Consider the following 15,091-nt stretch of genomic DNA (forward strand, 5'->3'; position numbering starts at 1 on the left):
TGGAAAAAGAAAGAAAATGAGTTTTCTTAGTTGGATTGAAGCCTGTCCTGATTTCACTCTGACTGAAATCAAGCAGGACCCCTTAAAAGAAAAGTCGAGAAAAAAATCTAAAATGAAAACACAACAGCCAAACATTCAGAGAAAAAAAAAAGTCAGATTCTTGGATATTTTGGGCGGTGTACATTTACTTTCATAACATTAGCCGGGCTTTCTTCTATCAAAGAAAAACAAGAGCACGTTTACACTGGAGCTATGTGTTTTGATAGAAGACTTCATAGTTTCTCCAGAAAAAAACTGTTATTACACATAACTTAATTCTTCTGGGGAAAAAAATAAAACAACAACGAATAGTTCTGATCTTATCTTCACACTGCCACCAGATCAAAGTTAAATTCCATGTGATGTGAGTGGATTTTGCAGCACTACTTTGATACTTTGAAATATTCTTATTCCAGCACATTAAAAGACCAAAGAAAACACCTTCTGGCATTCTGTCTGCACCAAGGCTCCCTGCATTCATTAATCAGGACTGCTAGCAATCACTAGGTGCTTTCTTGGGAAGTGTGGGTGACTGGAATGCCTTTCCTCAGAGAAATCGGCAGTGCTGACACTGACACGGGGCTGAGAGGTCAGAGCTGGAATGCGGGTGCTAGGAGCAGAGGTGCAAAGAGCTCCCATGTCAATACTTGCTGTAGTCTCTCGTTCTCCAAAGGGAACAGGTGCAGGAGGAATGTTTTTCTCTCTCTCCGGTCTCTGAAGATAAACAGAGTTAATACCTGCTTTGTAGTCTGATTTATGAATGCACAATGGGACACGAGTGAAAGAAAAGCTTTCCATCTATTTCGCAGAAGAGGCCAAAAAGCAGAGATGAACTTTGCCGGCCCGATCAGGGGGACATGGCCGCATCCATTTTATTCTGAATTGGGTAACACTTTACAATAATGGGCTCCAATTCTTAATGAATTCATGTATGAATCCCACAGGAATAACATATGAATTCCTCCTGCACTTTTACTGCTTACTGACTCAGAGGCACGGTCAAGAACAGCCCTCAAAGAGGCTAAAAGGTTGTCCCTTGAAGTTTCTCTCTCTGCTGCTGAAAACATTGTATTTATCTGTGAGTATAGCCACAACACATTTATCATTCAAGTGATGCATAAACAGGCAGGGTTTAGATCCCTGATTTTGTGGCATTTATGAAGGTAGATACTGGTGTTAGTCCTTGATGATAGCATGATAGCTCCTGTTATTAGTTGAAAATCACACCATATAATTCAGTGGACTGGGAAACATGCCCAGTATACGTGACAGAAAAATGAATATCAACACATCCTGTCCTGAACAAATGTGAACTATCAGCCCCAACCCAGCTGACACGTTTTATTCAGGCAATGTTGAGTCAGGTTGTAGTTTGGTTCTATTTTGGTTTTGTCAATGAAAGAATTCTTAAGAAAAATGTGGATACATATGGCCTTGACCAGGTTTTTATGTTCTATGACTGTTGTTGTCTTGCATACATATCAACTGCAATTCTGTTATTCTTCATGCATATATATGGTATGTTTTGTTATTCAATTTAAAACAACTTTTCCATCTCTGCATCATCTATGAATAGCTTCTTCTCTGGAAAATTATATAATATAAACAATCTACATCTTTGTGTTGTCAGATGGGAAGTACTACCCATATTTCATAGGCAGAATGAATGGTGAAGTGATAATAATATTAAAATATCCTCTAAACGCAGCTTATTTGCCAGTTTCCCGTGGCAAAAGCCAAGTTTTAAGTGATAAAACATGGTCATGCAGAAAATATTATTGTTCAGGGAATATCATGTTTCTAAGAATCTCTGCTAACGGCCCATTCTTGCTGTTCTTCTGCATCTGATTGGAGTACAGAATAACACCTTAGTGTGCTGTAATCGAAAACAAGACTTGTGGTACTGAGTTCCCAGTTTACAAATCATGGCCAAAAATCCGTATTGAATGAATGTATGATCACTACAGGAATACCTCCTGGATATCCCATGCACTTCTTTTGAGGTTTGATGTTGCATAATAGTTGCAGGTTGGATCAGGGTCAGGGTTAGGGATTAAGGTTACAGACAAGGGTTGAGGTTTGGGCTCATACATTTCCTTACATGGTGTATTCCTTATTTTATACGCCGTTTATGAAGCTGGGGAAATCCTTCGTTTTTTGTCTCTATAATAGTTTATCGTGTTAAAGATTATACAACATTTCTTAGATAACCTCCTCCTTGATTCTCTGATAACATGCCCTTTTCATTCTAGTAAAAAAAAATCCAATAAACAAGAGCAGAAAGGGACTTTTGAAAAACACATAACTTCTATCAGGAATATTGGGTGGCCTGATTCAAGTGGCAAGAGAGAACAGAATTGAAGATCGCTGCCAATAGTGCAAATTAATGCTTTTCATTACTTGCACTTTGCCAGAAACTATGTATTGGCAAGTTGCGCTGCTGATATGTGTTGAAGCAACACCCACATGAGAGTAGTGCTACGAAGAACACTGCAGATCTGAAACGAGACCCCGATGTATTTTAATAGAATGCTTTTGAGAGCTCTGACTGCCAGTAAGATGACACTTAAAACAAAATCCTATAAATGTAAATATATATATGTACAAGCATACTTGCCTGGCTATCTTCCACAAACAGCCACCTGCCTGGCAGAGTGACTACTTTGGTGAAACAGATCTTAGACTGATTGTGTTAACACAGAACTCCCGATGAAGGAAATGGAATCCACCTGCAGCTGACTGAATCCTTTTTACTCTAAAGAGACTATACCCATTATTGGCCCTTTACAAATGTATTGATGTATATGATAACTGTGCATTGACTGCAAATCAGCATGCTCATTTTGCAGCACACAAGCAGTTTCTTATTGACAGCTTAAGTACATCTTTAAGCAGTGATCTACCCCCAACCCCTACCGTGTTCCTGCCTTCTGTTTCTATGTTATATCTGCTACATTCCACAAGGATTAATTCTCCAGAAGGGGGAAGGTTCAGGTGTAATTATGTCATGAGGTTTTTAAGGCTGCTTATAAATGAAACACAAGAACATAGGAAACATCGCAAGGTCATCCACACCGTCTTAAGTCCGATACATTGTCAAACTCCACAGCTTCATTGTAGTCAAAGCACTTTCAGGTATGACTCATCAGCTACATTCCAAGTTGCCCGCAGCATGTAGCTATACCTACACCAATTACACACATCTGTGAAATATTTTTGCTCTCTTGACAAGCTGACAAGTAGGTGGAATCAAGTCAGATATGTGTTCTACAGCACAGAAAGCAATAGTTCTGCAATGGGAAGCTGGCCCAAAGCTATTGAAGACCTGGAATATAGAAACGAATTACACTCAGGAGACCGCACTTTCAGTCAGTACAGTGATACAGTATTTCAAGCTTATAATGTAGTCAATTCCAATAATAATAATAGTGCGTTACCTGTTTGCGCAGGGAGACCAAATTCTCACATTTCTCTATAAACTGATGGGAAAGCACCTGTGATGTCGGGGTAGCAATCCTCTCCCACTCTAATACATTCCCTCAGGCTGGGCTTTCTTAGCAGTGGGATTCTACAGTATAAAAAAAAGGCTTGATAAGAGCAGTGCATAAAATGAATTTCCCTTTCTCGACGTGGTACGCTATGAGCTACATGGAAATGAAAGTCAATCATTACATTTTTTAACACAAATTCATCCAATAAGTGATGTCTTCCAATAGCCTAATGATTATTACTAGGACAGCTGACCCTGATATTACTGTCTTAAACTATGAGCTCCCAATTTATTTCTAATTGAATGTAATGGCTCAACTGGAGATGATATATATGAATACATATTCTGTAAGAAAACATGTTTTCTTATCGTTTTTGGTATTGATAAGATATATAGGCAGTATATACAGTATACTTTATTATTAATAAAACTCCTGTAAATTGGGTGCAGTGTAAAGCTCTCTTTAATGGCTCACTTATCCTTTTACTGTGAACTAAATAAGTCTGAACCCTGTTTAAAGATTGTGAGGCCCCTTTGGGTTCCTACAACACATAGCACTGCAAAACATTTAACATGGACAGGCAGTGGCGTAGGTTTGGTTTCTGAATTGGGGGGGGCATGTACCCTACACCTATGGAGCCAGGCACACATTAATTGGGGAAGACAAAGTAACATTCTCTCAACATTGGGGGGGACGTGTTCCCCCCGCCCCCCCCCCCCCCCCTATCTCTACACCTATGTGTAAAAAAAACAAAGATTGACCCAATGCTTAAATGTAAATCTCAAGAATTGCATCAACCTGCCAGGACCAAAGCAAAACTATATATTAGCATTTAAGAAAGTAGAACATGTTTAGAAAGACCATGATTTTCAAAGAGAAAAACCAAGAAGACAGCAAGGGTGAAATGTCACATAACAAGAACATGTAGTCAGGATAATGTTCCATTGTGCTCTTCAGCCTCTGTGCTTGCTCTACACATATTTGACAGTGAGTTATCACGTATAACTGGCCACCTTTCACATCATGTGGGTAAAAATAACAAGCAGAAAAGCCCGTTTTACTGAAAACGAAATGGAACAGCCCACAGACTTAATGAGAAACATACTAGAAAAATACCTTGACACCAACTCTCATATAATTCCTGGGCATCAGGATTCCTTTCTGATAATAAATCAGGCTACAAAGAGGGGTTGTCGGTCCAGCTGATTAAATATTTGTGGGCTGTTTAATTATTGTTTTTTGGTCTAATTTTACCAAATATTCCACGTTCACTCCCACTCTTCTAAGTGGTGCGATATGTAGGAACCTGAACTCTCCCCACCCAGTTAAAATATTAGTCCATGATCACTTCACTGGGGATTAGTGGCTCCCGCAGCTGGGGAGTATGGGTGTCACCCAGTGGAGCCACAGAAAACAGTTATTTCACAAGCCTCTTGTCAGTCTCCCAGCATCCAACATGCTCAAGCAAGATCATATCACTCACAGGAACCACACAGTGAGAAGCTCCCACTAAACCTATATTATAGAATCCTCAATCACAGACTGCAAACCTGAATCATTATTATTATTATTATTATTATTATTATTATTATTATTATTATTATTATTATTATTACCTGTAGCAAGTACTTCACAAATCTTTTTACAAAAGCAAAATACATATTCACAGGTGCTTTACTTGCACTTAGCAGACAGTACTACAGGGGTTAGATTAAATAAAAACTTAGACCTTTACACACATCACAAAATACAAACCCTATCACAGTTTAATATGTGGCAAAAGCCATTTCCCAGTTCTTAAAAATAAAAATATGAGATGTTTACTCAAGACGAAGAGCTACATGTTGGGTTGACATGACAACAGGTAGGTCTCAGGCTGTTCCATGACTTTGTCTGGTCTATGTCGTTGCTTTTATCTTTTATTTGATGAGGAGGTGCTTTGCATGATACCTGTACCTTGTTATTACCTTGTCATTGTAAGATAAAATACAATGAACTGCTGATGAAGGTTTGTGCTTTACAATCACCCTACAAATTTCATTTCACAGCAATAGATTGCTTAATCAATCATGTGGGTGAACAAAGACACTACTACAGAATCTGGTACATACTGCCACCTTAAGGGCATGACATGTCATAAAACAACAAACCACGTTTCTTTAGTGTTGCTTTAAAATCATATACAAAATTATTGTGTTTAACCCGTAGCTTTATTTATACTTATTGCCACAGTTATGACTCTGTACCTCTATTATCAAACTAGACCACTTCACAACCGTACACTGCATTTTGTAAAGCATAATTAAAAAATAATAATATATATGATCAGAGTTTAAAGAATTATGATGCAAAATGATAACCTGATGAAAGTAAACCGATAGACTTCAAAGCTGTGTACAAAATGCATAGCCTTCCCAATGCTTTCAACGCAGAAAATCTGTTTCTCTTTGAAATGATTTGCAGCTTCGCTATTTTTCTAGTTTTAGTTTTTCAGTTGAGCGGGCAGTCCTATAAAAACAAATTCATTTCACAGGCCTATTTGTTAAAATTTAGATGTTTATTTTTAAGATCAATGTGTATTAATTCATCCTAGTTTCGTTTACATACTATACTGATGCATACTACTGCCTATAAAATTGGACTACTACTTCGATTATAAATTATCACTGACATTAACCTTAATACTAGCATACAAAATATCAAGTAACATATGCAAAAAGTACTGTAACATGCAAAGTATATTCAGATACTTTAAATTATTATTATTATTATTATTATTATTATTATTATTATTATTATTATTATTATTATTACAGTAGACTTCTCCCACAGTAGGGCAAACTGGACACCTTACTAGCCAATCACGGTCATCGCTGAGGGTTTGTCCAATCAGAGCAGACTTCCTTCTGAGGTCAAAGTTTGGAGGTCAAAGAAAGGAAGCACTTCCTGCTGTTGTCGGCGCGTTGCTGCGAGGTTTGCGGTGTTTACGAGGTTTATAACACGACAAAGCCCGTAGACTTTAAGCATCGCAATGGTGAGTTTATTCATAATATTTAGTTTTTTACACTGAATTTTGAGCTTGGGCACATTTTCTAATTCGAATTGAATATCGATACCTTGGCTGCGTGCTTTTACATCATTCATTCATATTGATGAACTACTAGGCCTCGACACTAATCGTAATATGCATGGCTCTATTTTTATAAAATAATATTTTATTAATTGAATGAAACACATTGTCTGGTTTATGCGGGCGCTGGGATAATATTTATGAGGTGTGAAGTCTGCACTATACAGAAGTACGTTTTGAGTTTTACTACGACTGTGTGACGTTTACGCGGAATCGCGGCAAGATCCTCACAATTCAGCGTCGGCACTTTTTACATGTATTTATTACACACGATGCCGAAACCCACCAGAATACAGATCTGCATCATTTAAGTATTTAATCTTAATTAGGTCTTGTATGTTAAATTGTTTTCTAAAAGTTGTGTTAAAATAAATTATATTTAAAGCTTGGTACGTCAGTTGTGTTAAACGTGCTTAAGTTAAACATAACCATTATTTTTCAGTTTGTGTACTTTTACAGTTAGGCACGTCCTAAAGCTACCAATAAAATATGGAATATTAACTATCGTTAACAATAAAATTACGAGTTTAAGCATATCAATTTAAATGTGAATTGAGTTAAAAGTTTAAAGAGCTTAACGTGGGTTACTTAACTGAAAACCTGTTTACATGCAAACTTGACACGACGAGACCCATATATATATATATATATATATAATAGATTGGATGTTTAAAGTAATATTATAAGGATAAGTCACGTTAAGCCTTATTCAGATTAAGCACAATTGGTTATAATAGGTCTTAATATACTTATGTTTTTAATATTACTTTACACATTCAAACATTTGCATATGTTAGTAAGTATCCATCTCTAAAATGGTTGACGTTTAATTACTAGTAGTAGTGGCCTTACAGATGAGCAGCTATACGAAAACTACAGATTTCATTTAACTGAGTTAACCAGTCCAAAGTGTACACACCCATACTCAGTCCAAGCCGGCGGGGATCTCGATTTGTCTTATGCCGGAATCAGTGAATTGAAATCTGGTAGGCTATATCTTCTTTAGTTAAATCTAAAGATTGTTCAATATATCAGAACAACATTGTTTCAAACGAAGGATAAACCTACTTTCACACTTATGAGACACTAAATGAGAAATGAAGGTTAATTGTAGTGATGACTAACCCTTTCATTGTTTTCCCTCTTCCAGAGTTTACCCTTGAACCCAAAGCCCTTCCTGAACGGCCTGACTGGTAAACCAGTCATGGTGAAGTTGAAGTGGGGGATGGAGTACAAAGGCTACCTGGTGTCGGTTGATGGGTACATGAACATGCAGGTATGTAGCTGGTTCTTGTGTGTGAATTGTAACTATGAAATATTACTGCATGGTTGGAGTTTTGTCCTTTTAATAGCTGCCAGTGGTTAAAAAAGCTGAAGTAAAATAAAGCCACTTAACGGGGATAAATCTCCTTAATTCCCCAAAAAACTGAAAAAAATCCTTAAATAGATGTGCAGTGCCCTTGTAGATTGTAGTGGTAAGACCTGTATGTACTGACTGCGGTTTTTTTTCGAAGCTGGCTAACACTGAGGAGTATGTCGATGGAGCACTGGCAGGTCATTTAGGAGAAGTCCTTGTTCGGTAAGCAGATGCTTAATTCAAGCATGTATAGATGTGTGCAATAGGATTATGAATTAAGACCCAATTGTTTGCCGTCACATGCCCCCATGGTTATTATGTGCTTCCTTACAGGGCACAACTCTTGTACTCACAATGTACACATAGCAAAACTTTTGTAATTGTAAGGATATAGTTTTATTCTGCTTAAAAATTTTAGCCTCTAATCATCGTATAACAGTTTTCATTTTGTGTGTGTGTTTAATTGCTTCTGACAGTGTACAACAAAATCCAGTGAAATACTACTTATTTTATCATTCAAAAACATTAGGACAGAGATTCCTAGGGTTCCTACTTGCATTAGCCTTTATTTTAAATGATGTCTAGGTATTTTCTTAAAACATTTTCATAAATCTGGTGTCAGTTGCATAATGAACGGAATTGTTCTTGTTCTGCAGGTGCAATAATGTTTTATATATCAGAGGTGTTGAAGAAGAGGAAGAAGACGGAGAAATGAGAGAATAAAACATGACATTTTGTAAAGAAAATCCCTGTTTTTTACATTAGACGTTTTGTACCTCATGTAAACATGATTTGAGCCTTTGTTGTTTTGAATTGTGCAGGATATCTATTCCTGCAAAGAGAACCTTTTTCTTTTATTTTTTATTCGACTGTATCTTTAAGTTAAACCTTGTGCTTCAACAACAGCACAGACATAATAAAATTGTGCATATTGCACTTTTCATAAAGTTGGTGATCTATGGCTTTTTCTTAAAGGGCTATAGATATGGTGTTTTGCTGTGGGTGGTGGGCAATAGCCTTTTGTTTATTTTTAGGCCCTATACACGTTTCCATGAAGCTCTGTCTTCACTTACAAGACTTTAGTCTCTTCTCCTTATACTCTCCACCTTTTGCAGATTTATTTTTGATGATTTATGTAGAGCTGGATTATGTTGTCTGATTGAATATTAAACAGAATATTAAATTTTCTGAAACCACTCCAATGCTAGTAATCGTGATTCATACCGTCGGCAGTAGCCAAAAATCATGAAACTACAATTTGCTGTTGTGTAGAGTACATATTTTCTCATTTTCACCCGCTGAACGTGTTATTTTATCTGAAACGAAAGGTTTTGTGAACACTCAGAGGTTGTCTGTGTGGATTAGAGAGAACATTTGCTGGTGGTTTCTCACAGAATATTTGCTTATTATAATAAACCCACAAAACTAAGGTAGTGCAAAGGTTTCTGATTGAGCAGTTGGATAAAATTTATTAAAAATCTAAAGAAGCTTCCCCCCTTATAAAAATCTTAACCGTCAGATCAGTTTGTTGTAGTTTGGTATCTGAAGTTAAGCAATGGTTGGCGAGTCCCAGGTTGGTTGGTGTTCATTAAACAAAAGGGGAGAAGAGATGGGCTGAGCATGAATACAGGCACTCTAATTGTTGGCAGATCAGTCTTTTTCCTGTTCAATTAAATCAATCCCTACAAGAATGTGTGGAATTGAACTGAAGTGGTATGGAATTAACAAACAGCCATTCCTTTTCAAAGGTTAATTACAATCCCACTTCCACATCTAAGATTCTTAATGCTGAATTGACCCCAAACTCTAATTCTGTGTTTCTGTAGATATGAATATCCTGAGCAGTGTTGGTGCATTTGGTGTTTAAGTAATAATGCAACGTAAATCTTCAAAGGCTGTAAATCGAGTTCAGTTGTTTAAAAGATTACCAAAATGGATTTGGCTGATGTGGGACTAAACTCTGACAGGGATGAAATAAAAAAAATAAAATCATCTTTATACACTGCTTGTGCGCTTTTTATTTTCTTTTAAGAGGGATGGGGTTCTGGGTTTCTTAATGTAAAGTTGTTACATAAAAAAAAAAAGCCCAATGCAAAGTACTTCAGGTACAGTTAGTTTTGATGCATTAATTTTGGTTACTGAAAACGCACTTGTGTCAAGCTGTGAGGGAGGGAGCTCATGTAAAGAAATATATTTCTTCTTCTCTGGCGTCTGTTGTGTCTGTGGTGCCCTTTTTCTTAACTGTTGGTGGCTTTGAGCGCATCATCAGCTTTCTCACAGTCTGGAAAGGAAGAAACAAAAGCTTTATTAAATTAAACTGGCCAATGTGTGAAAAAGCACTATCCATATATAAATATAATGCCTTGCAAAAGTATTCAAACCCCTGGTCAATTCTCTCTTATTATTGAATTACAAATGGTACATTGAAATTTCATTCCGTTTGATATTTTATTTTAAAACACAAACTCAAAATCAATTATTGTAAGGTGACACTGGTTTTATGTTGGGAAATATTTGTACGAAAAATAAACATTTGGTAGCTCAAAACAAAAATAGCGAGTGTTCTTATGACTTCAAAGTATTAGTACAGACCTTCTTGGCATGTGCGTATGCTCTTTCTGTCGCGAGTCGGAGTCTTTCCTCCTGATGCTGCTGCTTCTGTAAGAGTTTCTCCTCGTGCATCCTTTAAAGAGTGCATAATGAGAGGATGACAGCAAAGCCAAGGACAATATCCCTTTCTAATCATCAGCACACCATGATCGAAATAATCTGAAAGTATATTACATATTCACTGTACGTATGTGTATTATCATTGCCGTTCACTTCCATTGCCAATTCAACAACACTATTTGGATGCTGTGAATGTTTCCTGATCATCAAGTAGTCCGTAACCACATACAGGACAAGGTTGTTTATGAAATCAATGCCTCTGAACTGTGGCTGCTCACAAAAAGGTTCACCTGGAAGGGAGTGTGCAGGTATAAATGTTTTGACAAATTGCTTATTATAGAATTATTATATATTACTTAAAAGTATCAAAGTAACCCCCCCCCCCCCAAGAAAAGCATATTTACAGAAGACAACAGTTCACCTCTCTGGGTTTGTTTTTTAATCATATAAAATTGCACCTCAGTCGCCGTTCCTTTTCCCTGTTGCGTTTGGCATAGTTCACTTTCTCTCTCGGCAGCGTATCCAAACACTCCAAGAGCTCCTCTATCCTGGTCTCTATGCTTGTCAGCATGTGCAGAGTGCTGATCTTCCCGTCCGCGTCTCCGATGCACGTCCGGTACACGGCCTCCACTCGTCTGTTTAACATTTTGAGCATGTGATCCTGAGAGAGGTGGAGATGTAGAACACATGGTATCACTGAAGCTCTCCTTCCCAGCCACAGCTGTAAGTGCACACCTCAGAACTGATGTGAAGCAATCCACCTGTTTCTCTTCATTAAATTCCCCAAAGGAAAACATCCTGGATTTCAGTTCCAGTTCAGATGCCTTCTCCTTTTCTCTCGCGATTGCAGCGTTAAGCATCTCTATCTGCTGCTCTAACATTTCTGTCTCACGTTTCCTTGAAAAAGATTTCAAAGTTTAGAACTGTATTAAGTCATTGGTATTGATCTGTAAGACTAGAATTCAGTTGTTACATCCCACCATTTCTGCTTAGGCCATTTTTATATTATATACAAATAATTGATATTTATATATACCAATATGTGTTGAAATGTAACAAACTTTACTTCTAATGTACATGTTGACAATAACACTATGATCATTCCATGAACTCCTTTTAATAACTGAAAAGTCTGAAGATGAATAGGGCTACTTATCGCATGTTACACATACACTTTATCCTGTGTCGTCTTCACTGATTTGTGGATTTCATCCAGCTCTTCTTCTGTTTCTTGAAAGTTTTGTATGCAAGACAGATTTTTATCTTCCAGCTCTTTTAAAATGTTTATCATCTGATTCGGATCTGTGAAATACATCTCGGCCTCCTTTAAAAAAAGGCAGACAACACAGAGACCGCACTTTATTTGGGAGATATTTATTGTTTGAAGCCTCAAAACAAATCCTAGACTAAATTAAATGATCTACCTAAGAGAGTATATGAATAATAACTCAATCTTTCTTTAAAAGATTCTGCCATACACTAGACACATACACCCCATAGAGGCCTTGTCTTTTTTCAATCATACAACTGAAACATTTTCACGCTCAAGGCTACACAGGCCGTTTGTGTGATGTTGTTTTGCACTACCGCACTGTGCACATCCAGCAAGCAACGCTGAACAGTTTTCAACATTGTAGCCTTCAGACCTCAATCTTTAGAAAATAACATCTATGTATTGGATATCCTGACGGCAACACAACAACCCACCTCTTCACTCTCACTCTCGTCCGTGGAAGGCTCCTTATCAGTTGACTTATCCAGTGGCTTGCTAGTACTAAAATGTACATACAGGTTGCACACAACACACCGTGCAATATGTGCCAGTTAGTTTTGAAGATGAAAACAATAGCATATAAAAATAACATGAGATGAAATGATATATCAATTTACACCAAGGGGTAACTGATTCAACAAGATGTAACAGGATTGTCTTGTTTTTTTACCAGTGCATTTTTAAACATTAAAAACAATCAGAATTATATATTTAAATAATAGAAATAAAACCAATAAACTATTATTTTTTTGGCCATTATTAAAGTATGAGTAGTAGTCCATGTGGGCCACTGCTAACCTCTGGGGTGTCCGTGTCGCTGGGGTGTTGCTGGGACGCGTCACTGTGGATACCTTGGTGACTTTTGACTGTCTTTGCAAGAGAGCTGGGGACTTGTGGTCTACTTCATCAACAACAAACAGTCAAATCTAGTGAAGCTGGGGAGACTTGAAAGTAATGTCACAGAGCCGGACACACACACACACGCAGGTAAATACACTCCTTCATAGGCTATTTAATGTAGTTTTGTTTAAGGTATAAAGTGGGTGTGATGTGTCCGAAAATCATGATTTTACGGCAGGCTAAAGGAAGAAGGTTTTGGGGGACATATTCTTCAGTGACCTTGTGGGCCTCTGGCCTACCTTTCGAGGACAGCGGTGGCAGTCGCACAGGCTTGTCTTTGCCCCCCTCTCTCTCTTTCCTTTTAGCCTCCCTGGCCCGCTCTTTTTTTCTTTCCTGCTCTGCTTTCCACTCCGGGGGGCACAGGTTTGTCAAAAATGTCTTATAAACCAAGTACTTACTGAAGATCTGCTGCTTCCTCGCAATGTCACTGAAAGACAAGCCGCACCTCTATAAGTGAAGAATGTTACATGTCACCATTGAGAATATGTTACACATGTGTGCATGCTTGTCTACATCAGGATCACATGTAGAAACTGGAACTAGTCATCAAAAAGGCTGGCTCTTCAGCCACTGCTTAGGCTCAACATTGAATGCATTCAAAACTCTAATGAATGAAAGAAACTGGAAATACCAATAATATCTCCCCGGTTCAAATCCGGCTCGAAGGACACTTTTCTTTGTCTTTTTCTTGGTAGAGAGAGACACTGCCTTTTGGGGGATTTCTGCTGAACTTTCCTTCCCAAAACATACCTTTTAACTGCCATCATTTTAGCTGTTGCGCTCTTAATTTCGGCCATCAGTTCTAACTTCCTCAGAGTTTCGTTCTCTGCGCTAAAAAATAAACACGTTTTAATATTATGATCAGTACTCATCATCAGCAGAACACGAATACTATTAACACGTACTCTTGAACGGCCTGCACCGCTTTGTGCTCATTTTCCTTCTCAAAGTCCTCCAGCGCCGCTGCATCCTCCTCCGCCCGCTGTCCGGCCAGGCTGAGCCGGCGCCGCTGCTCCGCACAGCTCCGCTCCAGCGCCGCCGTCGTGTCCCGCGTCACCGAGACGGAGTACTGCGGGCACGGCTCGGTTGGTTATTTGGTATTATTTGTATTGTATTAATAGACCCAATCGTACAATGAGTAGCGGCTTAAAATTACTGTCAGGTTTCTTATAGGCTTACATCCATATATATATATATATATATTGTTGTTTTAATTCTAAAAAATAGACTGGTACCTGTTTGCGACACATATCTCTCTGCATATTTATGTAATCCTTTATGCTGCCCTTTTCACGATGACGACCTGCACTGATCAATCAAAAGGTGCTTTAATACAGTATAATAACCACACACAAACGCAGCTGTAATATGAACTTTATTGTGAAGTACTCCTAATATGCACCAGGTGGCGCTGGTTAACTGAATCAAACAGGCTGGTTTGTCGCCTGATGGACATTAGGCATACACTCACACAAAATGATTGACAGTAAACAATGCATACTGTATAACGCACAGCTAGTCTTGCCTTTAATGAGGACTGTGGCCCCTGTAGACTGGCCCTTGCAGCTCTCCGGTTCATCACTGTCATGTTCAATGTCCAGACCATCAGCTCTCATTGGGTTTGAACACAGCCTTAACCTTGAGAGATGGGTGCTTTCCTGCTCCACGGGAAAATTACACACATATATATATATATATATATATATATATATATATATACACATATACAATGAGGGGGAAAAAAGTATTTGATCCCCTGCTGATTTTGTACGTTTGCCCACTGACAAAGAAATGATCAGTCTATAATTTTAATGGTAGGTGTATTTTAACAGTGAGAGACAGAATAACAACAACAAAATCCAGAAAAACGCATTTCAAAAAAGTTATAAATTGATTTGCATGTTAATGAGGGAAATAAGTATTTGACACCTTCGACTTAGTACTTGGTTGGCAAAACCCTTGTTGGCAATCACAGAGGTCAGACGTTTCTTGTAGTTGGCCCCCAGGTTTGCACACATCTCAGGAGGGATTTTGTCCCACTCCTCTTTGCAGATCCTCTCCAAGTCATTAAGGTTGCGAGGCTGACGTTTGGCAACTCGAACCTTCAGCTCCCTCCACAGATTTTCTATGGGATTAAGGTCTGGAGACTGGCTAGGCCACTCCAGGACCTTAATGTGCTTCTTCTTGAGCCACTCCTTTGTTGCCTTGGCTGTGTGTTTTGGGTCATTGTC

General features: G+C 38.1%; 2 protein-coding genes across 3 annotated transcripts; one reads left to right on the forward strand and one right to left on the reverse strand.

Moving 5' to 3' along the window:
* The first annotated feature begins 6,427 nt into the window (after positions 1-6,427).
* Positions 6,428-8,964, forward strand: snrpf (small nuclear ribonucleoprotein polypeptide F). The gene is made up of 4 exons (XM_066705008.1): positions 6,428-6,564; positions 7,811-7,936; positions 8,175-8,239; positions 8,674-8,964. The coding sequence occupies exons 1-4, from the start codon at positions 6,562-6,564 to the stop codon at positions 8,738-8,740; spliced, it is 261 nt and encodes an 86-aa protein (XP_066561105.1). The 5' UTR covers positions 6,428-6,561; the 3' UTR covers positions 8,741-8,964.
* A 1,064-nt stretch (positions 8,965-10,028) lies between these two features.
* On the reverse strand, positions 10,029-14,176 carry LOC136750181 (coiled-coil domain-containing protein 38). Of its 2 annotated transcripts, none has more exons than XM_066705007.1 (11): positions 14,096-14,176; positions 13,766-13,929; positions 13,611-13,691; positions 13,100-13,287; positions 12,759-12,858; positions 12,395-12,461; positions 11,860-12,011; positions 11,449-11,584; positions 11,146-11,348; positions 10,610-10,700; positions 10,029-10,298 (listed from the first exon to the last, which is right to left on the reverse strand). In XM_066705007.1, exons 1-11 carry the CDS (start codon positions 14,120-14,122, stop codon positions 10,194-10,196), a joined length of 1,314 nt encoding a protein of 437 aa, XP_066561104.1. In that variant the 5' UTR covers positions 14,123-14,176; the 3' UTR covers positions 10,029-10,193. The 2 variants fall into 2 exon arrangements, with proteins under 2 accessions (XP_066561104.1, XP_066561103.1); XM_066705006.1 differs by having other exon boundaries at positions 12,759-12,861.
* Between the last annotated feature and the right edge of the window lie 915 nt (positions 14,177-15,091).

The sequence above is a fragment of the Amia ocellicauda genome, chromosome 5, assembly GCF_036373705.1.
Source record: "Amia ocellicauda isolate fAmiCal2 chromosome 5, fAmiCal2.hap1, whole genome shotgun sequence".
Taxonomy (NCBI): domain Eukaryota; kingdom Metazoa; phylum Chordata; class Actinopteri; order Amiiformes; family Amiidae; genus Amia; species Amia ocellicauda.

Bases quoted from the DNA above. Each gene is read 5' to 3' on its own strand.
- LOC136750181 (XM_066705006.1), bottom strand. From the start codon at position 14,122: ATGCAGAGAGATATGTGTCGCAAACAG. The intron at 12,862-13,099 runs GTAGGCCAGAGG...TTGTTGATGAAG, and splicing joins GCCACCGCTGTCCTCGAAAG to TAGACCACAAGTCCCCAGCT. The intron at 10,701-11,145 runs GTGCAATTTTAT...CACTCTTTAAAG, and splicing joins GAAAAGGAACGGCGACTGAG to GATGCACGAGGAGAAACTCT.
- snrpf (XM_066705008.1), top strand. The intron at 7,937-8,174 runs GTATGTAGCTGG...TTTTTTTCGAAG, and splicing joins ATGGGTACATGAACATGCAG to CTGGCTAACACTGAGGAGTA. The intron at 8,240-8,673 runs GTAAGCAGATGC...CTTGTTCTGCAG, and splicing joins TTAGGAGAAGTCCTTGTTCG to GTGCAATAATGTTTTATATA.